The sequence below is a fragment of the Chanos chanos genome, chromosome 2 (genome assembly GCF_902362185.1).
Source record: "Chanos chanos chromosome 2, fChaCha1.1, whole genome shotgun sequence".
NCBI lineage: Eukaryota > Metazoa > Chordata > Actinopteri > Gonorynchiformes > Chanidae > Chanos > Chanos chanos.
Genome location: NC_044496.1, coordinates 23,843,824 through 23,869,358, shown reverse-complemented (window position 1 = coordinate 23,869,358; position 25,535 = coordinate 23,843,824). Strand labels below are relative to the sequence as shown.

General features: G+C 40.0%; 2 protein-coding genes across 3 annotated transcripts in view; one reads left to right on the top strand and one right to left on the bottom strand.

Moving 5' to 3' along the window:
- Positions 1-1,581, top strand: part of mob2b (MOB kinase activator 2b) — a 28,219-nt gene extending 26,638 nt beyond the window's left edge. For both annotated transcript variants that reach the window (XM_030766423.1, XM_030766422.1), the window contains exons 4-5: positions 558-682; positions 1,159-1,581. In XM_030766423.1, coding sequence (XP_030622283.1) covers positions 558-682; positions 1,159-1,427 — 394 coding nt within the window. In that variant the 3' untranslated portion in view covers positions 1,428-1,581. The remainder of the gene's footprint in view (positions 1-557; positions 683-1,158) is intronic.
- A 1,941-nt stretch (positions 1,582-3,522) lies between these two features.
- Positions 3,523-24,961, bottom strand: abcc8b (ATP-binding cassette, sub-family C (CFTR/MRP), member 8b). The gene is made up of 38 exons (XM_030765176.1): positions 24,817-24,961; positions 24,573-24,714; positions 24,154-24,275; positions 22,914-23,080; positions 21,553-21,795; positions 20,208-20,396; positions 18,947-19,111; positions 18,604-18,759; positions 18,270-18,404; positions 17,786-17,948; positions 17,488-17,528; positions 17,202-17,347; positions 16,630-16,729; positions 16,056-16,202; positions 15,730-15,802; positions 15,428-15,533; positions 15,260-15,292; positions 14,764-14,889; positions 13,226-13,310; positions 12,410-12,490; positions 12,162-12,299; positions 11,644-11,771; positions 11,103-11,185; positions 9,163-9,407; positions 8,511-8,677; positions 8,168-8,237; positions 7,817-7,974; positions 7,328-7,420; positions 6,968-7,070; positions 6,717-6,830; positions 6,434-6,554; positions 5,946-6,076; positions 5,473-5,551; positions 5,070-5,178; positions 4,776-4,879; positions 4,132-4,265; positions 3,921-3,983; positions 3,523-3,660 (listed from the first exon to the last, which is right to left on the bottom strand). The coding sequence occupies exons 1-38, from the start codon at positions 24,959-24,961 to the stop codon at positions 3,523-3,525; spliced, it is 4,743 nt and encodes a 1,580-aa protein (XP_030621036.1).
- Between the last annotated feature and the right edge of the window lie 574 nt (positions 24,962-25,535).

Sequence of the window (25,535 nt, the reverse complement as noted above, 5' to 3'; positions counted from 1 at the left end):
ATTGCACGACTGTTTATTAATCCATCCCTGTGCTTTGAAAGCTTCAGTTTGGGCATTTGTGCTCTGAACATTAATTTGAGCATAAAACTAAGTGATAAGACTTTCAGTTGTTCGTTGCACACACTTACTAAAGACGTGTTAACCGTCTGCTGATATAAAGGAAGTAGAACAGAGGCAGATTGTTCATCAAAGGATTAGGCAAATAATTGTCTCGGGTCATAAAATCACTCTGTTGGTCTTCCAAGGACAGAAGCAGCTGCAGGTTTAATGACTGTACACAGAACCAGTGGTTCATGTCAGAAAGCCAACCAACAGCTTATGAATCGCAGAAATGAAATGCAATAATGCATGATTTATTCAATTATTTGCATTTGCGCCTTATAATTTCATCCATGGATATTAGGAAAAGCAATGTCAAGAAAATATTTTAGTGCTTGAAACTGTTTCACTGTGAAATACTGAGTTCATTTGGACTATAATGCTGTATTTCAATATAGGTTATAGAGAGATATACATATATATATATATATATATCTGAGTTTGGTGTCGTTTTGCAGGACGTACTACTGGTATGATGAAAAGGGGAAGAAGACCAAGTGCACAGCGCCACAGTATGTAGACTTTGTCATGAGCACAGTACAGAAGCTCGTAACTGATGAGGACATTTTCCCCACCAAGTACGGTGAGTGTTGTCCTACACTGCCACCTTGTGTTTCAAAGTAGGCATTGCCATTTCTGAATCCCAGAGACAAGCTAAAACTACTAAAGCATTCTTCTGTTTTACACATGACAGTCCTGGTAAATTAACCATGAAACACAAAGCAACTGGCACAGTTTCACATACATTAGCAGATATGTCATTCTGGCTACTTGTCAGAACAGAATAACCTTATATTTAATTAACTGTCTTATTTTTATAAAAGTCAATCTTAACTCAAAAGTCAGAGTAATAGAGACAGCAATACAGGCCAGGGTAAACTTGAAAGTTTAAAATCATAGATTTTTTTTCTTTATCTTTTTTTTTTTTTAGTCAGTTGTATCCACACACTGGTTAGTTTGAGAAATGCAATGTACTTATTACTTATTATTCCCACTGCATTAAACACTGACCATGTGACCATCACTGACCTCTGTCCTCTGTCTCCTTCTCCTCTACAGGAAAAGAGTTCCCCAGCGGGTTTGATGTGCTGGTGAAGAAAATCTGCAGATATCTCTTCCACGTGTTGGCCCACATCTACTGGGCGCACTACAAAGAGACTGTGGCCATGGATCTGCACGGACACTTGAATACACTTTACACACATTTCATTGTTTTTATAAGGGTATTCAGCCTGATGGACGCCAAGGAGATCTCTATTATGGATGACCTCTCGGAGGTTCTCTGCACTCCCCTGCCCCCAGCACAGAACCACGTGACTGAGAGATGAGGCCCAGGCCCGTGTCTGTGCCTGCCAAGCCGGGGGAGCTCCCCCAGGAAGGGAGAGGACTACGCCAGCCTAAATGGCGATTGGACTTAGACACCTTCCACCCCCCAGAATACTGCTCTTATTAGAATCCAGCCAGGAGAAAGGGCCAGCCCTGTTTGCCCACCGCCGGCACCTACCTAATCCCCCCCCCCCCCCCCCCCCCCCCCCGAGGCTGGCCTGTCTGTCTGCCCAGCCCTTTAACTATCAGCGTCCTGAGTCTTTCTCTCTCCCTTTTTTGTTTTAGTGTTTCCTTTTTTTTTGTTTTTAATTTCTGGTTCAGCTTCCTGCTGTCCCTCACTGGTTTATCTGTACTTGTGGGACATTTGTTGATTCTTTTTTTTTTTTTTTCGTCTTATCCTTCTGCCAATAGGACAGTGACTCTATTTTCTGCAAGTTTATAATGTTTGTGTGACTAAAGTGAGAAAGCAACTGTGTGCTATTGTAGAGGTATTATTCTTACCTCCATTAGTTCTTAAAGGGTGATTGGTGGGATGGCTAAGGCCCTGTCCTTTATAGAGTTTTGTACCTGGTGTAACAAATGGTGTAATTATTGTTTTCAGATTTGGCATACAGTTGTTTTTTTGGGGTTTTTTTTGGCTAAAGGCACCTTGCACCCCATCAGTCTTAGTGTTGTACCAATCTTAGCTTAGTTTGACCATCTCTTCATTTGATTAACTGGTCTGTCAGGTGCATAACTGCTTTCAGTCTGTGCAGTGATGTGGGGAAATGTCTGACTGAGCATGTAAGCAAATCACTGTAAAACAGAGAATGGAAACTCCTCTGCAGGAACACTTGGCCATTTTCTGTCAAACTGCACATGGTGAATGTCTTGTAAGGGGGAGCATTGGAGCGTAGCCTAAGGAGCCGACCTTGGCCCCCTTGGCCTCTATGCCACAGTGACAAAGACATGGCTTTTTGTCTGCTAATCTGAATTACGGTTCCCCTGAGCAGAAAGTCCAGGTTAAAGATTGCACAGGCTCAAGTGGCCAAAAGGTTCCCTCTGACAGAAATGTTCAGCTTAGCAGACATTGGTGATTAACTGAAACGCGTGAATGCATAAACGTGTGTGCCCATGATTGAATCAAAGTGTTGTCTTGCCTCTTTGTATTGACAATTGCTCAGTTCGTAGTGGGAAAAGAATGTAAATGTAGTCACCATGTCTTTATGTGTTAAAGTGGTTCAGATGAAGATCTGAGAGAGAATGGGAAATAAAAAGGAGGAGAAAGACAGAGATTTTAAGGTCCACCCTTCATCACTGTACAAAGAGCCACAACGTGTGTTCTATAAGGCTGACTTCTTTAATAGAGGGACGGACCTTTCCTTTTACTTAATTTATTCTTTTTGTTTTGTTTTTGTTCATTTGTTTTTAGTTCTGACATTTTCAGGGTTCTTCAGTTCTGGCTTTCATTTTATGTATTTTAATAAATACTTAAGTTAAAAGCAATTTAATATTTTAAGCTCTGCAAATTATAACCTAATAAAAGATTTAAAGAACTGTGAGATTCTTTGTCATTTTGAACATTTGATAATGGATTTGTCTTAAATGAATGGGAAAAGTATTTTATTATTATAGTCCACATTTGTCTATGTATTTGAACTTGAAAGAAGAAATACTTGGTGACAGGATGAGAATGTTGGGTTCACTGCACAGGATGCAGTCTACCACATTTGTTGAACATTTTCAAGAGTTCAAGTTTAAAAGGTCATGGTTTCCTTCTAAAACAATTCTGACGGGACTTTGAAGTATGAGGCTTATCTCATGCATTGAACAAAGATCTTTGATTTAAAGTGAAAACCCATCCAAAGGGGGAAAAAAGTCCATTTCGCTGGTCACAGTTTGGACTGTGACCTGCGTCTCCCTCGCTTACGTAAGTCCAGCATCAATCAAAATCAGATTTTTTTGCGTTCGAATCAGACATTTGCAAATACTTTTTTTTTCTTTAAACTGTAAAATACTTTATTATAGCACAGCATATTTAATTTAGTTTTCAGTATTTATTTACAAATATTATATCAGGTGTGAAAAAATAAAGACCTCTTCTCCAGTCCATTGCCTTCATTTGTCTGCACGGACGAATGAAGCGAAGACGCTGTCTCTCTGCTCCAAAAGCACATCTGGTTCACCGTATTCCAGAATAGCCCCGTGTTTCATCACTATAACCACGTCTGAACTCAGTATGGTGTGCACACGATGCTGCCGAGATAAAAGGTCATTTAATGTGAAGGCCATCATTTTATCACAATTGTCCATGTGGTCTGAAGTAAGTTCAGCTGAATTAATGCACCCTAATCTTAGGTATGTCTACAAAGGTCTTGAGTTAAGGCATTAACCAGAAGACAGTACCAAGAGACTGGACCCTATCATGTGGTTTTAAATGTGCATGTTAATGCATGGTAACATTCAGTGCTGTTCCAGTGTTCATAAGGTGTAGCAGAAATTTAGTGGATACTTACAGCTATGGTTACCACAGTACGATCTGCAAAAGCAGTCATGACAACCTTTTGCAGAATACTCTCCTGATCAAATAAGAAAAGATGAGGAAATAGTCATCAGTTACGCTTGCTCTCACCTAATTATTGTACCAATCCTTTAACTTTATGATGTCATTTCTCAAGACTTGGTCTTGAAGTGTTATATGCCCTGTCATGTCTGTAATGACCTTACCGTTGCCATGTCAATGGAAGCGGTAGCTTCATCCATGATGAGGATGCTGCTCTTCCTCACAAATGCACGAGCCAGACAGAAGAGCTGACGCTGACCCTGGCTGAAGTTCTCTCCACCTTCTGTCACCATGGCATCTTCAAATGAACAAAAACGGCATAAGCACCTGAGATTCCTTGTGAATTTCAGTGCATTTTAAAGCCATTGGAGTCCTGTTTGTGGTTTTATTTTATGCCTTCAGAAGAGTAACACGGTGAATTTAATGGTGAATTTCCTCCGGGCACCATGCCCGCTGCAGGATGATGGGGGCTAGTCATGTGAAATAATACAGGCAAAGCAATCATTTCAGCTCAGTCAGCAGGGAATCTACACAGTGTCACACCCCACCCCCCAACACACACACACACACACACTCTGATCCCCCGCTGACCTTTTCAGAGTGAAGGCTTGAGTGTTCACAGCATTCTATTTGATGTCTCTCGGCATTTGCAACTCTGAATACGTACGTCATTCCAAACACGTTCTGAGACAATATCAGCACCATACAATCGTTCTATCTCTTTCTTTGAAAAAATGAGATAGAACAGTAATGTGGTGCCGATATTGTCTCAGAATGTGTTTGGAATGATGTTCGTGTGTTCTCTTACCAAGTCCTCCTGGCAGAGCTTTGACTACAGGCATCAGCTGAGCAATCTCCAGGGCTTCCCACAGCATCCTGTCTGTGGCCTTTCTCTCTGGATCCAAATTAAATCTGAGAAGGAGAGAACAGGCACAATCAATAACTCTTGTAAAGTGTATGGCTTTGTCAACTCATCATAACACTATGATACAGATCAACCTGATCACAGCATCGCTCTGGTTTATCCAGATGGTCTTTTTATTTAATGAATACATGCTGGTTGTGCCTCAGCACCAGTAATCCGGTCAGAAGAGAATATTACCGAATGGTCCCGCTGAACATAATAGGATCTTGAAGAATGATGGAAAATCGAGAACGGAGCGTCTGTAGGGGTAGTTTAGCGATATCAATCCCATCTATGATAATTTGTCCTGAATCAGATGGAAGAGTGATCTTCAGTCAGAGATCTGTTAAGTATGACTTCACATTGACTTCACCGTGAAATGCAGTGGCACACTGTAGTACCAACATTAACCATTTTAACACTATGTACATAAAAAAACAAAACAAAACAAATCATTACATTACATGACATTATCTATTCTGCTACACATCAAAACTTACTTTTACCAACTGCTGGATTATAGCAGCTGGAAAACATATTACTTTAAAGCTACTGAGCCATGGTTATGCAGTGGGGAGATTTACTGTGGCCCACCATTTACCTTCAAATGCATCCACCATCCTAAAGAGGGCCAAGGAGAATGATGACTTTCCACTTCCTGTTCTTCCACATATGCCTACCTATAGGTATCCATTAGAACAGAAAATGGCAATAATTTATAGTGCAAAGCAACTATGGGAGTCAAATTCCTTTTTTTTTTTTTAAATAAAACAAACCGAAAAGAGGACAACAAAAAGAGACACAGATTAGCATATTGGTCAGTGCATGAGTAGTTATAACCATAAGAATATTCACCCTCTCTCTCCTTACTGCTTTATCACACAAGCAATAAGCGCTCAGACAGACCTTTCCATGTTTTTATTTGTTGGTTTTTAAGTGAAAAAGGCTAAGTTGTTATCCATAGTTAGGCCTTTCCCTGAAAAATAAATCAAGTCCTTTCACATGACTTAACACGATTTCACCGAAATTACTAAAAGTGAGGTGTAAAGAGAAAGATGTTGTGGAAGTTCTGACCTTTTGACCTGGTTTGATATGGGCATTAACACGCTTTAGCACAGGTTTCAGGCTGCTGTCATATCGGACACTCAGGTTCTCAATCTTGATCTCACCATACTGAGGCCAGCGAGCTGGAACCTGGGCCGGTGCTACACACGGTGGGGAAAGAGAACAAGTCACACCCACCTAAGCATTAACAGCCCTCGTTTTTATTTTGGCCAAGCATGAAAACACATCCAGCTGATTGCTGTATTTTGGCCTGCAGTTAAAATAACACATTTGTTCACATCTGAGAAAGCACACTTTTAAACATGGCTATACTGTGTTGACATTTTCATTAAATTGTGTATTACTTGGTAACAGAGGTGCTGTTTGGCTCTCAGTCGCTTCAAACTCCGTAAAATTAAGTCTGCACAAACATAGACATTTCCTAAGCCTATTCTTGAGTATTTACACAAGGGAGAACCCCATCCAGTTTTGACTGTCCGCTCTGCCCCCAGACTCACTTATCAGGCCCTGGTATCTTTCAGGTTCTGTGTGTAGCAGGCTACTGATCCTCTTCACACAGCCTAGCTGAACCTCCATGTGTGCCAGGTTCCGCACCATCCAGTTCAGATAGTTTGACACCTGGGCAAAGACCACACTCAGTCTCCAAAGGCTGCTCAGAAATCAATCATAGTCACATCTATAGTAAAGAAATCTCTCAAGGAGAAACCTCTAATGTACAGTGCTTTCTCCCTTACTCCATGGGTATGTTTAAAAAGGAAAGGGAAAGCGAGGGGTATTCACCATGAGAGCATAGGTGAGGCCCAGTCCCACCAGGCCTGTAGACAGCTGACTGTACAGGGCACTTGTGATTGAGGCTACTGCTGCAATCAGGACCACAAAGGCCCCGATGTACTCCTGCAGACAAAATATTCCACCTGTCACTGCCACGTGCACCAAATACCTGAAAATCAAAACTCTGTAACGAATAGCTAAATCATGATGTGTAAATGAACAGTGGGGAATGTCCTGAAATAGGAGAGAAATTTCATTACCATGCGAACCTCCAACCAGCGATTGGCTGCTGTCAGAAACAGGGATGCGTTGTTGCTGGCATCTGCATACTCCAGAAGTTTCTTCTTGAATCTTTGTTCATGCCTATAAAATTATGCATGTACTGAATAAAGCACAGCTGATACGATAAAGCTGTCTGTTTTCTCCATATCAGTCTCTTTACTCAAGGCCCATGTCCATCTCAACACAAAGTGGTCCCTACTCACACCAGGTGCTAAAACTGATCCTGCACCAATCAATAGTAAAGACACAAGGAGACACAAACAACTTTTTTCAGTGGCATTTGTCCACTGGACTGTTGTGAATAATAAGCTTTAAAGGTGTATTTTAAAGAGCTGTACCTGAAGGCCCGAATGGTGGTAAGACCCTCAATAGTCTGGGAATAATGAGAGAGCAGGGGAATCTGGGTACTGTCCTCTAGCTGCTGTAGGTCCCTACACAGAGCAAACATCACTCAGAGTTATTTCATTACTTATCCATTATGCACACAGACAAGGGTGTAGTTGTGCTGTATCATAAAAGGGAGATGACTTAGGTCACTAAACAGTGTTTGTAGTATGAAAGTGAATATATACAGAACATATTCAGTCCAGGATGGTCAACGGAACTCAGACTAAAGATTCCGGCAGTGTCCATTTTCCAGTGATTATTCTTCCCTATGTATATGCCAGGGGTGAGTGTCTCTTTATGAGGGACTTCAGTTGTGGAAATTTGAGAATATTTCAGTATTTTCTGAATAAATGCCTCAGCATATTTCGCTGATGATACTTATATTTAAATAAGACAGCTCTGAAAATGTCTCTTACTCCACTGGTCAGATTAAGACCCACCTGGACGCCACCCGGAAGTACTTCTGGATAAAGTAGCATGTGACAGCCAGAGGGAGAAGAGCGATGAGGAAGACTGGGGTGACGTAACAGATGACCCCAACAGCTGACACACACAGCAGGGTGGAACGGCTCAAGCACTCCAGCGTCACAGAGATATGCTGTAAATACACTTACTGCATTTAGAGTCACAGTCAATCATCAGTATCAGCCAGTCGCAGCTAGGTTTGTGTGTGTGTTTACACAGTACTTTTAATACCATACAACTATCATTTTAACCATGTTTCATACCACGTTACATATCAATTTACTGAGATATTATATGGTCTGTGTATGTATAAGTCACTTAATCACCTGGTCAACAGTGTTGGTATCAGCAGAGAATCTGTTTAAAATGTTGGCCAGGGGTGTTGTCTCAAAGAATCTGTGAAAAAAGAGAACATATCAGAGAACATAGTAAAAAAATTACGGCATATTTGAAGGGTTGCTGTGGATTTAATGCACTTAATGGTAAATACTTTTGTGTGGTAAAATGGTCACATTTTAAATCATATAAATGCATAAACATCAAAAGATGTAAGCTAAGCATAATATGGCAATACTTGACTTAAATAACATAAAATGGCATAATACTATCAAGCTTTGGTCGAGAATTACAGAATCTCTATCCTTTATCCTGATACAGAAAGACACAAACCTCATGGGAGCCAGAACAATGACACGGAGCAGGTTTTGGTGCAGTTCTCTGGCTACCCTCAGGCCTGTCCACTCAACTGCTAGAGATGTTACCAAACAAAGCATAATACCCAAACCGCAGAGCAGACAGAATACCAGCAGGTAGGATGAGTGACTGAACCCACAGTCCTTAGAGAGGCAGACAGAAAGCGAGAGAGAGAGAGAGAGAGAGAGAGAGGGAGAGAGGGAGAGAGGGAGAGAGAGAGAGGGAGAGAGAGAGGAGAAAGAGTGAGTTAGTCAGTGACTCAGTTATGTCCTACATACAGTAACATCTTAAACTCCATAGTCACCTGGTGAGACACTATTATAGCCATCTTTTTATCATACTGACAGAAGTCCTCCAAAGAAAACTAAAATGATCTTGTTTTTTAATATACAATATTCTACAGAAAGTATACCTTAAAAACAAAGCAATTACAAAAACCTCTCTTGTTTACTTCAAAGAGGCATCTAAGAGGACTCACTTGACAATATATAGCAATATACAGAGCCTGGCTAACACAATAGAGGAAGTGGTAATAGATTTGTGGCCAATGTCTTAAGTACTCTGTGAAAGTGCTCTGCTAAGAGTAAAGTGGTTACTTTAACCAAAGGGAAGACACCAAAATGCTCACCTGCACAGAGGAGCAGTTCCGCTCAGCAGCGTTGATCTTTGTGGCGATGACATGCGATGTCCAGTGTGCGAGCCAGAAGTCGATGGCGACTGTGAGGGTGTGTTTGGTGAGCTGGGAGAGGAGCAGCAGAGGCAGGAGCAGCAGACCTGCAGCTCTCAGGTACTGTCCGAACGAGCCCCACGGGATGGTGGTCCTGTGACGAAGTTCTGCCGCCAGGCTGTCCTCATCCACGTTCTCCGAGCCCTCTGCACGATCACAACCAAAATGAGCACCGAAACAAACGCCTCTGCCCGAGTGAGCAGACACTCAGCTCAGATACAGGGAAGGAGATCCAGTAACCAAACCAAATTAACATATTTAAAGTGCCACACTAAACTACAGCCAAAATATCCACTGATGATCTGCCCATGCATCTTGTTTGTATTGGTTATTTAATAAAGAGAAAACTACTGAGGCCCGAATATCGTCATCATGGTTCCATGGTTCCCAAAAATAAATAAATAAATAAATCAAGGAAACCAAATGTTTCAAGTGAAGATCTGTGGAATTTTCATGCTTCATACTGTATGGTGAATGAAAGGATAAACCGATGAATTGGGTGGGTGATATGCTAATAAAGGAGGATGCACTGGCATTTCCAAGCATGCTCTTGATGTTGTTGATTAGTACTGTACTTATTATCTTAGGCATTAAAATGAGGTTCATAATTATCCAATTGAACATTGTAAGGAAAGAAGTCACAGGAGGGATGTTCAAAGCAGGTTCAGAAAGATTGCATCATTATCAACAACGGGACAACTTGCTGCTTACAGACATCAACGTAAATAACAGCTGAAGTCTACTAATAAAAACTGATCATGTAGACATGGCTAGAAGAAGATGCACAAACTGGAGCCAGATACTGGTGAAGGTAGATTAGAATTATTTTGACATCTGTAAGAAAGCAGTCATCTGTTGTACATGATAATGGTGTCTTAATGAATCAAGCATTAAACGATACAACTAAACCTGATCAAAGACTTCTACATCTGTTCAGTGATTTAAATATGTAAATATGTATTAAAGATTGTTTTTGCAAAACTGAAGACATTTTTTACATTTTTACTCTTTTTTTGCTTATACTGGAAGCATTATTCAACATTTCTATTACACTCAAACTTGCCTAAAATGTTCTTTGATTTTTCATTCAATTCTGTGACAAATGCATATTAAGACAGCTAATTTAATTAACTTATTTGATTTAGTCACACTGCACACTAAAGTAACTGAGAAAAATCATTGGTTTATTGAAAAATAGTTGTATCATTTAAGCATCCAAAAATTCATTCTCTATAATTCTTTGATTTTTTTTGTTTGAATATAAGACATTCATCCACCTAATGGAGCATGACAATTAGCCTCTAGATTTGGATGCTCATTGTGCAGATAACCATGCTATTTGATTCAGACCTTTAGCACTATTAGCAGCACCAGCTGCTGGAGAGATTCCACAAGTCCACATAGGGGAGCCACCATGGTGTAGGAAACAATAACAGATAAAGAACACGTATATATGCTATACAAGAACATATTATAAGCCATAAACACACTGTTTGATATGTAAAACAAAAGCAGAAGAATGGATAGTCTTTCAGGATATAATGACTTGCTGAGATTCAAAACAAAAAAATGAGGCACTATGGGGAAAAACAAAGTCCAATACTCAAGGTCAGATCATGATTACGTCTTTGATTTGTGAATATCAAAGAGATAGTATAACTTACAAGACAAACACAATTAAGTCACAAGCTTATAAGAAAACAAAAGGCCAATGCAGTGAAAAATAACACGACAATACTGATCATCATCAATGTTTTGATGATAATCACGTGGGATGGAGACTGATCTCAGCTCTGTGAAAGGTACACACACGGATTCATAATTTAATACACTGATTTTACCTTCATCCTCCTCTTCCTCTGTGGTGACAGTGTCCCTGGAGTACATGATTCTCCGGAAGCTTCCTCTTTTCAGTTCAACTGTACTTTCCTGTAAAAAGATAAATCACCAAAACAGTGCTTATTGCATAATTCTGAAAAAAAAAAAAACAACATATCAGTTGTCATTTCTCATATCACTCACTTATTTGTTTATTAACACAAATAGATTTATCAAAATTGTTCAAGGACAGTGTGCTAAATTCTCTCTGACAAATGTTCGTGTCGTTCGTTTCCATTAGCTTCTGTTTTTCTCTAAGTGCATACACGCATCATTAATATGCTTAAAATGCTGCAGTTAACTGCTGGTGGTGGATTAACACCTCCACCAGTCCTGTCATAATCAACACCTCTCCTTATAGCAAACAGATGTACCAAACCATTTCATGCCTAGAGTCAGAAAGTCATGAAGATCAATATACAAGTGTCCACATATCAAGGTTGGTGAGTACATAGTATCTAGGACCATGTAAACAATCCATCATAAATTCTGCCATTTAAGCACTTGCTGCTCCTCACCATGTCTTGTCGGTTCATGAGGGCTTTCCACTGCTCAAACAGCTCTGGTTGAGAGGACTGGATATCCTGGACTGTCCCCTGGGTCTGCACTGTCCCATCCTTCATAACAATGATCTGCAGGATTCACAGCAGGAAGTGCTTTGAGGACACACGCTTTAATGATTGCATTACCGTCACTGGGGCATGTAAATGAAGTCTTTTATACTGCTACCCATAGGCCATCTGTTAGAACATCTAAGAATTCTACCCAAACCCCTCAGGGTTAATTGGTGACCTGCTCATTTCAGGCTTATTTATGGAGTCACAATACACCAATAAAGTCAAAGACTTACCAGATTAATGCCTTAGATGTTTTAAATAGACATTGACCACTGATCCAATTACTACATTTGGAGAGTAAGATAGCAAGGTAATGATTTAATAATAATCTTTATGCAATCCCTAATATGGATAAGTTTTGTCCCACGGCTCTGCTCTAGGGTACAACATTGAAGAGTCTCTTACCCAGTCTGCATGGCGGAGGTACTGAAGTTTGTGAGTGACCAGAACTACGGTTCTTTTCTCCTTTCTCAGGAGCTTTAGAATGCCCTCCTGCATCAGATGATCACTTAGATGGATGTCCAGTGCAGAGAAAGGGTCATCCTGGGGGTGAATTTTTAATTGCTGTAATTAACCTGCGTTAATTATAAAATCAATAGTAATCTATAGCACAATGGTACTTCACATCCTATGTTAATAGGGCTGAGACTGACCAAGAAAACCACGTTGGTCTGCTGATACAGAGCCCTGGCTACGCTGATACGCTGTCGCTGTCCTCCAGATAATATGATACCCTGTTGAAAAAACAGATAAGACAATCAACTGATATTGTTTTACATAGATAACGTAAATCAAAGTATTACATGGAGCTATGGCAAAGCATAATACAAATCTGAAGACTGAAAGTTGAAACAGTATTAGCCTTGTTTTGCAATGACATACACTTGTCACTAGGCATCCCTCTAAACAGCTGTCAGCAAAGGGCACTGTATCAAACGGGGACAAAAAAATAGTCTACCCCACACCCTGGCCACCTGCTGGGACTGCTTACCTAGAGTACTTAAACCCTGGCCATTTCGTTCTTTCATTTGCTTGGTCTCGAACTTATTTGCATGTCACCCATTCTGAGAAGCTGTTGAACTTTGCGTGTTTGGATGTTAACCATTCTTTGAGCAATTTCCTTATTTCAAGCCTGAGCTTCATTTACTTTGGCCTCTTTTGTTTCTTAAGGTCTCAGCTCAAACTCTGCACTTACTGTGTGGTCTGTGGGTCAATGAGTCTTGAAAAGATCTTGTCTTGCTTGGAGGAGCACTTCAATATTTGTGTTTTTGAACATCTTCGTTATGGCCTACTGTGTCTCAATTTCTTACCCAAAGTGGCTATGTTTCTTAATGCTGATTTTGCAACAACGTGTATCCACAATAATACCAAACTGACCTTATAAACCATATTATGCACAGCTGGGATAAATACATAGCTGAATATAATGTATGTAAAATGGCAGTTTAAAGGAAGGCAGAGAGACATACCCCTTCCCCCACCACCGTTTGGTCTCCTTGTGGCAGAGTGTCAATATCAGGCTGTAAGGAGCATGCCTCAATGACATCTTTGTACCTGCAAAATATATTCCACAAAGGACTATTTTAAGCACACTGAACACATTTGTAAATTATAATAATAATATTATTCACAGGATCACGCCAGGAAAATTTTTACTGATAGAAGTTTCTTTGTATCTCTTCGTAGGCACCATAAAAACAAGGTTCTCTGTTTTGATCAGGGTTTTTCTTTTCTTCAATTCGTCTTCCTCTGTCACAGGGCACAGCCTGTATTCCCGTCAGTAATTTGAAATCACAGTGTGAATTCAGAAATTAACTGACTGCACAGCATTTCACTTCACTACGACTCAGAAGGCCTAGTTACTATGTATGATGAGACTTTCATGGCAAAAAAAGCAGTTTTAAGTAAATGATGACGCTGTTTTACTTGACTGGTGGGCTGACAATGACAAACATTGTCAGCCCATTGCTAGAAATCATAGTTTCTGTCTCTGAAATTAAGACCAGTAACTTGTTCTGAACACGACTTACGCTTTGACTGGAGATAAAACCAACTGACATCCTGCTGTAACTGCAGAACTGGACTAATCTGCAATGACTTTTAAATGCACAGGTTTTGCATTTAAAACTCAAGCGACAGTCATTTTAATGTAACAGTTCTTGAAAATTGCTTGAGGTCTCAGAGCAGAAGCCGAGATAAAGCACTTGGGTATAACGGCAGTCATTACATAATAGCTCTGGAGGTATGTGGTAAGCCTGGCTTTGTTTGCCTTTTCAGTTGAGTGAATGTACAGACTATCATGCAGGAACAAGACTACATGATAAACTAAGCAAGTCATTATTGTTAGTTGTACAAAGACGCCTCTCTCTAGCCTCTGGATATTCTAATAAGGAGCACATGCCATTGAGTTTGTGCAGAACAGTGTGTGAGTTTATGGGAACACCCCAGAGGAAGGGCCTGCTCCTGTAATAAATTTCTTCCACGCCGATCTCTGAACAGAAGGGGTTCAAAGGGAGAATATTTACAGATCTGACCAGAGAAACTTAGTGCTACTTCATTGCTATATTTAGGGTGTTAAGCAGCTTATTGTTTATGCTAACTTCTTTTGAGGCTCTTCTTTATCCTCTTCTGCTGTCCAGGTCAAAAATTGCCTCAAACCCCCCACACACCAGTGAAAGGATTTAAAGCTAGATTGCTTGGTTGTGGATATTCATAACCTAAAGAGGTAGTGAAAAATTAATTGCTTTGGAACTAAATGAAATATTACAAATCAGCTAAATTTACTCTGAGCCTAACTGCTGTGACTTCAAATACACAGATATCATGCTTCACATATAGCACATTTTCCTAAACAATCTACTAGTCTCTCTATAATCATACTGGATTTTCTATGAGTTTGATTTTTTTCTATAATCTGTAATGAAGTGATGAGAAAATGAAAACTAAAGTATGTAGAAAACAAAGAGAATCATAGATAGAGTTGTCAGTTTGTTTGACATCCTATTACCTTTTTACATTGGGGGCCGTGTCAAACAGTATGTTCTCCTCCACTGTGGTGTTTAAGAGCCAAGGCCTCTGGGAAGCATAGGCCACTGAGTCCCTCTTCCTGTCAAATGGGCAAATATAATCAGTACTACACCATATACAGCATACATAATCAGTACCAAACTGTAGACATCCAATATCTAAACATGAACGTCTAAAGAAAGCACAAAACTCAATACCTTGGGAGTCCCTCTGCAGAATAGCTATACCCAAGTCTAGAGAGGAAAAAAAAGATCAGAGGCACCATAAATACAAAAACAAACAAATAAATGTCTGATTTCATCAGCGAAAACCAATCATACTTCGTACTCAGTTATGGTTTATAAATATTACTGTTTATATGTATACACACACACTAAACACACACACACACACACACACACACATACATATAGGTTTGTTTGTTTGTTTGTTTTTTTTACTAACATTAATTGTTTAATATTAGTCATGTACTCTACCTCTCACTTCCTTCTTCATCCTCGCTGGGTAATCTGCAGGACAGAGAAAAATTACCCTCCAAATCAAACATCACTCACTGGCTATAGCAGAAGAAATACAACTATATCTCTATTTGTGTTTGTACCTCTATTTTTTGTAAATGTTTCAGATATTTTTCCCTATCTTACCTGTTCCACAGTACACTCCCAGAAATCTTCTGCATCTCTCCCAGAGCAGCCAGTAACAGAGAAGACTTCCCACACCCTACCTGCCCTACAATCATAGTTAACTGACCTGGCAAACACACAAAGAGAAAGAGAGAGAGAGAGAGAGAGAGAGAGACAGAGAGAGAGAGAGTCAATAGCTCCAGCACCATAATACAAACTGTTTCTTATAGGAGCACTTCACACCACACTGAATGACAAGTAATTTCTCATTTCTAAAGAATTGGACATAAACACATGATATGCACAATCACACAAAGCCTTACCAAAAGCAACTTTCATGTCGATACTGGACAAGGTAGGACATCCTTCAGTCCAACTGAAGTACCCATTAACTATCTATGCAAGTCACACACAAAAGCTTAGTGAAAACACATTCCGGTTACACTAGACACAAATCCGCAGTAGAGCCATATATTACAACATTTTTAAAGCATCAGCTTTCTTTGTATAAGCTGTGTATTCTGTGATAGATGATGACATATTGAGTGTATGTCACAACACTGTTTGATGCTCTACATTATAATGCAGCACAATATCAAATAACTTCTATGAATAAAAATTGACACTAATAATATTTCAGAAATCTTACCTTGAAGCAGACATATCTCTCCTGGGCTGCTGATTTGTCTGATTTCTGGTCGTTCATGGGGTCCTTCATCGGCACATTGCTGTTCAAATCCTGCTTGGCAGCGAGTTTGCGGTTCCTCAGCTTTGAAGCCTGAAGTTGGCACACATACTAGGGATGGGGAAAAAAATGCATACTTAATCTGAATGCAAGTAGCTTTCATGACAACAGCTTGTTCCCCGAGAGAAGCTGCACGTTAGATTAGTATTCACACTTGAACTGTATATTTTTTTTTTTTAATCTGAGGCGTTGATACATATTTAAATATTTAAAATAGTCTCTCAGTATAAGACAAATTGTAAATTTACCATAACATTATACATAACGTATTATTTATTGGTTGGTTGTCTGTCTGGGGGTTGACTACTGGTTGCTTTGTCTGACCTATGTATATTGACAGACATATCCACAGATGGGTCCATACATATGTGTCATATGTCTCTGTTTCACTGCTGGATCTGAGAGCATCCTGTTTTATTCCTGATTTCCATTGTTCTTTTATTTGACCATGGAAAGACTGAACCCAGTCTGTACTCACCACTGACTTAATGTTTTCATTGTTGTTCAAGTTTTTTGGTGAAGCTTCTTTAGGCTCCTCAATTTCCTCACTGGTGAAGAACTCAGTGAGTTTCTGAACGCTAAATTAGCAAGAGAAAATATTTTATCTTCTTTCAAATATAAAATATAGTAAGTATTCTACTGCGATCTCATTTATCTAACTTTTATGAGTGGAAGGTAATAATGAATGAACTATCTTTGCTGGCCTTCATTTATTAACCTCTCTACTCACACTTACAAATAATAATCATCTATTACAGATGTGTTATGGCATATGCTAGATACAGTGCTGTACCAGCAATGTGTCTGAATCAGCATGAGAGTGAAAAAACATAATACAATTACACATTGCCAACAACAATATTTCAGATATTTCAGCAACATATTAGAATCAATAAGAAGCACTGGTTCAGACTGCATAGCACAGTTAGATATTGCCAAGAGGCTGGAAACACATCATGAAGGTCAATAGGCAAGAATTTTAATGATACTGTTCAGTTCTTCATCTGACCTGAGATAAAATTTCTCTTCCAAGCATTAATCATTAGTCACCTGACCAGGGCCTTGACAGTGGAGTGCAGGACACTGGAGAGCAGAAACAGGGGAGTGACCAGGATGTGGAATAGAGACAGAGAGGCAAAGGCCACAGCAGGAGACAGGTCGGTATCAGCAGAACTGTACACATGCACCGCAAATGTCTGGAACAAGGAAAGGAACAGCACAACATTTAAAATGATTTCATAGCTGAATCAGCAATAGTGAGATCTGTGTAGTAATGCTGAGCTATGGAAAATAATAGCCAGCAGGGAAAAAAAAAAAAAAAAAAAGAAACACTCACCGTGAGAACAGCGCCAATTGGAACTGCTGTGTTCATAAACACTGAGGAATGAGAAGAAACATTGTAATTTAGAAGCTTTCAAAATTTCAAGTACAAATAACAAAGATTATTCATCCTTTACCCCTAACCTAAGTGAACTAACCCAATTATTTCTGACAGAAAATAAATCTGATTGTACTTTTTACAGGTAAAACTTTAGTGAGTCAGCAAAAATCTACACAGTCGTTCAGGAACAATCGCTGCCCAACCTCCCTTAAGTTTTGTTGTCTTTATGAGCTGAGCATGTTTGGGATCTTACTGGAGAGGGAGGTGTAGAGGGCGAAGGTTCTGAGACTGGTCAGCTCTTTGCTGCGTGTTTCCTCCACACTGGCTCTGAAGATGTGCTCCCATGCGTAAAGCTTCAGCAACTTTATGCCCAACAGCAATTCATTGGTCTTCTTCAGTCTCTCACTAGAGTATTCCTGTCAGAGAAAGAGAGAGAGAGAGAGAGAGAGAGAGAGAGAGAGAGAGAGAGAGAGAGAAGTCACGCTCACAGGACCGCTGACCATATCAGACCCTCATCGCAATAAAACACAATACACACAGCACACAAAACACACACAATCAATTGTGGATGTCTCTGTTAATGATTTGGTGTATCTGAAAACTATGTAGACCATATCATCACATTAATCACTGCAGTTATCCGACTCGTTCTCTTGTCTGTACTCAGATCCTCACACACAGGGACACTTACATAACCTGTTTTGGAAACGTTTCAAACGTAGATGTGTGATGCTCACCAGAGTGCTCTTCTGTGCTCTCGAGAGTTTGGTGGCCACAAAGTACTGCATAGGCGCTAAAACAGTGATAACTGTGGCTCCAATCAGAGCACTGAAGCCCAGCAGGTAGTACAGGAGCATCACGCCGGTAATGATCTGAAAACAACAGTGGACACAGAGCAATAAATTCAGCAAACACCTCAACAGCAAATGGTACAAAACTCCCACTACAAATTTGTCCCCCTAGGAAAAGGTCCTTATCATGATGTTATAGTTGTATTGACAGATCTACATGAGATTTATGGTTTTACAGCTAACTCTTACAGACTGAAAAATCTATAGACAAATATCTCACTTGCACTGGCATGGCCCAGAGATTGGGACACAGAAAGAAGAACCACATGAGCTGATTGGTGTCTCTGGCAACCAGATTACAGATCTGTGCAGTGGTCATATCGCCCATGGACATGTTTGAGGTGCAAAGACGCATGATCTTGTTGTAAATCTTAGTCTAGTGGGTGGAGAGAGGAAAAAAGAGATTCAGTGGCCTGAGGGCAATAATGTACTACAGTGTCACAGTCAATAAAGAGGACAAAAATTAGATTCGTTTGAAAAAAGAAAAGGAAGGAGAGCAATATCTTATTTTCTATAATAATAAAAATGGTGATGTGGGCGGCTGTGGAGATTTGGGAGAGTACCTGAATGGCCCCTCTCAATTTGATCCCTGTTTCAATGGCAGAATAATAAGAGGCTTGTAAGAAGGTCCTCTGGAGGATGAGGGCCAGGAAGAGAAGAACGGCCAGCACGTAGGCATTGGCCAAGAATGCCTGAGAGGAAATGAAATGGACTCCGAGTAGTTTGACCTGTGACACAGACAACACCAAAGCACACTCAATATTACGCAGCCACTACAAACTCCTACCAGCTGATCCAGCGCCACTGTTATTAGTTCCTTCTTCTCCGCTGCTTATAACAGTAAAAAGTCAATTATGTGAAAAGCCTGTACTTATGAATTTTAAATAATCCTGTAAATGATGAAAACGGAAACGGTCATTTTACTTGGAGAAAAACGTCTCCCTTGTCATCAACATACAAGAGAAATCAATGCTATGTAAAAAAAAAAAAAAAAAAGAGTCCATTATGCAGAGCCTCATAATGGGACATACCAAACTAAAGAATGAGCTTTTTTGCATTCAGTGAGATCAGCTGTAAGAATTAGTTGCTATAAGGGGTCCAGATGGCACATCCTCTTTACATTTAAATTCATACTGGCAGCCTAAGGGAATGAGGATTTCTGCAGCTAGTCTATATTCATTCTCTTTTTTCCCAGTAAGTACACAGGCAGAGATATATGAAATTGCAATGTTTGATCTTTCCTATTGAAATCTTGAAATCATCTTCCTTGTCAAGATGCTGCATGACCTCTGACCCCTACCTCTGCAGCATAAAGCTGAAAGCCCACTGAGGACTTCTCTGTCAGTTCTGTGTGTGCCAGCCAGAAAAACTCCCACAGTAAACTGTGCTTTACTATACACTAAGGCTCATGTTTGGTGTAAGTATACACAGGTTTACTGCAAGTAGAATATGTGACGTATTGCCCTTATGAAATATAAAAGAAACACAATATATAAAAATAATTTTTTTAGTAATTGTGTGTTTTTTTACAGTAAATGTAAAACGTGATCACACGTATAATACAAGAATATCACTATATTCTCATAATTGTCATATCTGATGCACATTCACACGATGCAGAGTGGAAAAGTATGCAGAGACACTAGATGTTAGAATTATGTTGATTTTAAAACTTTGGCTGTTGGTCTCTTTTAAGTATTAAACTTACCCTGTGTGTCCTGATTGTTTTCTACCCTACAGCATCCTTGCCTAAGCTCCCTGTCAAACGATTTGATGGTATTTAATATTTTAAAGTGTGCTGTGACGTGGGGGTACTGTTTATACCGGGGGCAGGATGGTGTGGTTTTCCCTGCTGATGTGGTGGACAATGCCCGAGATGCAGAGCGGCCCAGCAAAGCCCAGCAGGTCAGCCAGAATGCGGAAGGTGATACTGAGGATCAGTGGCCCTCCAAAGGCCTGGCGCAGGGCCCTCCAAATCCACTGTGAGCCTCTTAGTGGAGCAGCTGATTTTTCCTGCACACACCCCACACAACATTGACAATCAAAAAGGAAAAAAAAACACACACACACACACACACAATGACACATGCAGTAACACATACAGACACACAAAGGTTGGAACTAACAGAAGTGTGTGGAGTTAAGATAAGGAATGTGCTGGTATCTAGTTGTACTCTCAGTGTGTCTGTATAGAAACTGCAATTTCAATTTTCCCATCAAACAGAGCTTAATGTCATAATTTTATATATCCTAGCTGAGGAAATTTGACAAAAACATGTTCACATGCAAAGTAAGCAAGCACAAGGCATAAGAATTCATGAGTATTATAATATAATATTATAATATTATAAAACTCCTGGGTAGTGCTTAAGTGCTGCAGTGTTTACACAATACCATGAGCTTTTAGCCACAATGTGTTCATATCAGTTTACGCATAAGACCTACGACGGAGACAAAAAGGCAGTCCTCCAGCCAAGAATACACACACACACACACACACATGCTAAGCTTTAACACTCAGTATGACAATCCCATGTTTGTCATACGTGTCTACATGGCCATCATGATTTGACTCAGCAGACAAACTCTGTGTAATCCTGTTTAACATCTGGTGACTGCAGACAGTTCCTGTGTGTTGCACTTTGATTGTTTTCCAGGAGACTGCATCTCCATGGGATCAGATGAGGTAATGCTTCGAAAAATGTGATGTCATTTGTATTACATCACTCAGCCAGAGAGAGAGAGGTCAAATGTCCGATCTTAATCCATGAAGTATTACTATGTAAAAATCTACATTTACTTTGCATCTGTGGGAAGGCTCCTTAGCTGTCTCAACAGCTTGACCGAACTTTGCCTCAGTTAGAGTTCAATCAATTCCATTTATGACATCACTAAAGCTTGTGAACGTGATTCAGCATTGTGAGACTGTCTAAAACATTATCTTACTGACCGTGAGATGCTCATAAATCCTATAGCAAATGTGACATATATCTGTACCAAAGATGAGTATTATTTCTGTATTGAACTGACTCTTATTCACACTAAAGAATAAATCAAGCCAGATAAATCGTTTACTAACAATGCAAAGTAATACTGATTGTTTAACCACTGGAGGCACACATTCAACTGTTCATTCATAATTAAACAGTGTTGTTCTGATGGACGTTACCTTCTGTATATCAATGGCTTTGCGTAGTTTTTGATAGTTAGTCAGAGCACGCATGGCGATGGGCAGTTTGCCAATGACCTTCAGGTCAATGGGGCGTCTGTGAGCAGAGGTTATGAAGGTGTTCATCCACCAGTATGTGCTCTTGGAGAGCAGGTTGACAAAAGGCTGCAGGAAACGGACACCAAGGTCCTGCAGATCGTCTGGGGGTTTTAGTTCTGTGGAGTATGTGAAACATATGTATCGCTGCAAAAGAGAGAAGCAGAGCTTTACTGTGCTGCCACACCTCTCCAGAAATTTACCTCTGCAATATGACAAAAATGTCTTGTGGTGTCAGCATTCATTATTAACCACAGCAATGCAATTTTACACACATCCTCTCACATGGTCTTTCTCTCTCTCTCTCTCTCTCTCTTTCTACTCTACTCTATTTCTCTCAAATAGAATGATTGGAATGATAAGTGAGGATGGCTACTACTCTAGAAATTCTCCCTTCATTATTGCATAACATCCAGATTTTTGTAATACTCTTAAAACAAACAGTGGTCTCTTTAAACAGTCCGAGGTTAAAGCAAGGTATGAAACATGGTGTCCTCAGCAGATGGACAGTGAAATAACATGAGCACAGGCTCCAATGCCTGCTTTTCATCGCCCAGCTAAATAAATCAGCCACTGGAAAAATACTCTGTCCTCAATAAACAGCTTAATAGAAAAAAGCAGCAAAAAAAGAGGGATTTAACCCCAGAGAGGGGAACAGCTGTAGCAACAAAAACATCAGTCAGCCTGAGCAAACATGCTGACTTCATTCAATCCTATAGCACCATTTGACTTGGAACTGAGCTGCTGCCATGCTATGTTCTTGTCTTGTTAATCCTGCACAGGCTCTGAGTTCTGCAGAGACAGAGATTACGTAACAGAGAGATGATCTGGGTGTACATCAGTGAAAAATGGCTCTGGTGTGGCTATTCACTTGCCTTTTTGACCCAGCAGGTGAATGCCTTTCCTTTACTGTAATGTACTGCCCATGCCCCCCGCCCTTTCAGATTTAAGCTTCATTTAACCCATTCACCTCACAGAGAATTAAATAGCTTTCTCAGTTAGATATATATGGAAAGGGGATAAAATGGGAATTATAATGCATTTTTTTCACAGTTGAGTCACATCAGCAGGTTTAATAAAAATGGCATGCTCAGATGCAAATGCACGGGCGCGCACACACACACACACACACACACACACAAACAAACAAAATAAAGCACCACAGAAAATGTCTCCTCTTAGGGTACTTATTATAATAGTCTTTCATCTACCCTAATAAAGCACAAGAACATACATTGTACCACAGTCACTGCTCTCCTGCTTACCCTACTCACGATAACGTTGACCTCCACAGCCAGCAGCAGTCCATAGATCAGGGCTAGCAGCCCTGTGATGCAGAAACGCAGCTGTCCTGGACCAATACCATGCTGGTCATACTTGGCAAACTTGATTGTTTTGGTGACAAAGGCTAAGATCCAGTAGATAAGCAAGGCTTGAAGAGCAAAACAAAAACACACAAAGTGGCTACAGAGCAGCAAACACAACAATTCATAATATACTGACAAAGTTCTGTAGAGATGAGGTTAAATTTGCAATGGCAGTGCAGTCATTTCTGTTATTGTTCATTAAACACTGCTGCTTTTGCTGTGCACTGTTATCATAATATATATATATATATATATATATATATATATTTGAGGTTTTTTTTCTCTGTCATATGCTACTGACTGTCCTCAATTCAGGCCACTACTGTATGGTGACACTGTGAAATTGTGTGCATCGATATCTCTTGATTGAATACAAAATGTAAAAATACAGATTGAGCATCCCTAATCTTAAAATTCAAAATGCTCCAAAATCCGAAAATTTTGAGTGCTGACATGACGCCACAAATGGAAAATTCTACACCTGACCTCACTTGCCCATATGGGGCTCTGACGCTCTGTTGGCGCCAAGATATCTCATTATGCGTATTCAAACGTATTCCAAAATCCGAAAAAAAATCCAAAATCCAAAACACTTCTGGTCCCAGGCATTTCGGATAAATGATACTCAACCTGTAATGGAAGCCATAAATTCCTCTGAAAAGAGTCCCCTGTTAGATAACACAGATCAACATTGCTTGAGCATTGGTGTGAGGCAAGTTATGTCCTCTGAGACTTGCTACTGCTCTAAAGCATCTGAGTCCTCCAGATGTTTGGAGATAATACTCTTGTCTCTGTTTTGGAGTTAGGGGATATGAGAGTTCTGAGTCTTATGTAAACAAGGATTTATGCTTCAGCTCCCCTATTTTAAACACTGTTTTTTGGGGGGGGAGGGTTTCAGAACTTATGAGCTCAGCTTAGGTCAATGAGAACCAACTTATTCCACCCCTTAAGTACTTCACCACAAATTTTTCACCATAAAAACACTAAAACAAAATGATGTTAAGTTGTATAATATGATTTTTTCCTAAATATCAAAACAGATCTTATATATTTCTATGTTACTGTAATAAACAACTTATTCAATTATTTTCTCCATTTTAGACATTATGATACTAATTCTATTACATTTTTGGCATACCTAGCAGCAGTTTGGGAAAGTTGGCAGTCTCTATATTGTGGTAGTAGACAATAGAGGTAATGGTGGAGAGGAGAGCCAGGCCTGGGGTCATATAGAGGTGAAGATGGCGGGACTGGCTGAACCTGCAGGCATGTAGGATTTTACCATGATAGGGAATGAAAAGAGCTGCAGCACAACTGAAAACACAACTAAGCACTTAACTAACAGACCACACAGTACAAAAACACGTCCCAGAGAAACCATTCATTCTGTAGACACTGTTGTACTGTATTGAAAAGACATTTTCAGTCATCTTCAGTTTTACTTTAATATCTAGACAATTCCTCACATAAATTTGTATTTCCAGATTCTTCCCAGTTCGTCCATTGAAAAATAAGTATTGATTCTGATCAGAATAATGACTTAGTTATGGTACTCACCCATCAGAAACAATGCCCTCAGCGATCTCACACACCAGCACAAAGAGCAGAGCAAAGGTGAGCAGCCAGCGCAGGCTATGGCCAGGGAAGTGAAGCCAAGTAGTGTGGTGAATGTGCACTTTAGAACTCTGACTCCCCCAGCCTGCACAATCCAATTCAAAGTGTTTTAGGCCAGAGTTTGGAGAGGTGGTTTCCATCGGTATGGAAAAGCGATGAAGAGGAAGGATGGGGACTGAAGACTTACCAATAAAGAGGATAGGGAAAGTGCTGAAAAGCAGGAAGACATGGGGCACCAGCCCCAGTGCATCAAGGAAGCAGCCGTTGTTGAGAATGCCACGGTCTACGTTATATGCTGATGAGTTGTCATTGCCACAAAAGGACAAGGACATGTTGGAGACTGGAGTCTGAGGGCCAGTGAGAACAATGAAAGGGATTGAGAAAACAAGAAAGTGAAGGCAGACCAACAAACAGAATTTATGACAAGAATACATTCTCAACACCAACACACAGTTCACTGCTGCTGAACACACTACAGAAGTATAAAATTCAAATGGAATATTTTTTGAGAAAGGGGGAGAGACATCCCAAACTGTCCAATAGTACACCAGCTACAGAACATCCCTTTTGGACAATCTCCACATTTGATTGAGATATCTGAGATATTGTTCTTTGATGAACCCACTCCAGATGTTTGTATCGATGTATGTATGACTGAATGTAAGATTAGTATGTAATGTGCTCTGGAAATCCAGGATTCTTCTCTCATGGGGACTCTTGTATTCTCCATATTATAAATTACATTTTACTGCCATGCTATGTGTGCACACATGCACAGAACTAAACAAAGAACAAACACTGTAATGATTTGTGGCCATCACCTAGTGAAGAAGCTTCCCCTCTTGTAATTTATGTCAACAGTTTTCTGAAGAGTACAAAGGGATTCACTTTCGTGTGCCATGAGAC

Bases quoted from the DNA above. Each gene is read 5' to 3' on its own strand.
- abcc8b (XM_030765176.1), bottom strand. From the start codon at position 24,961: ATGTCCTTGTCCTTTTGTGGCAATGACAACTCATCAGCATATAACGTA. The intron at 7,975-8,167 runs GTGATTAAGTGA...GTGTATTTACAG, and splicing joins ATACCAACACTGTTGACCAG to CATATCTCTGTGACGCTGGA. The intron at 7,421-7,816 runs GTGGGTCTTAAT...TGCTCTGTGTAG, and splicing joins TACTTCCGGGTGGCGTCCAG to GGACCTACAGCAGCTAGAGG.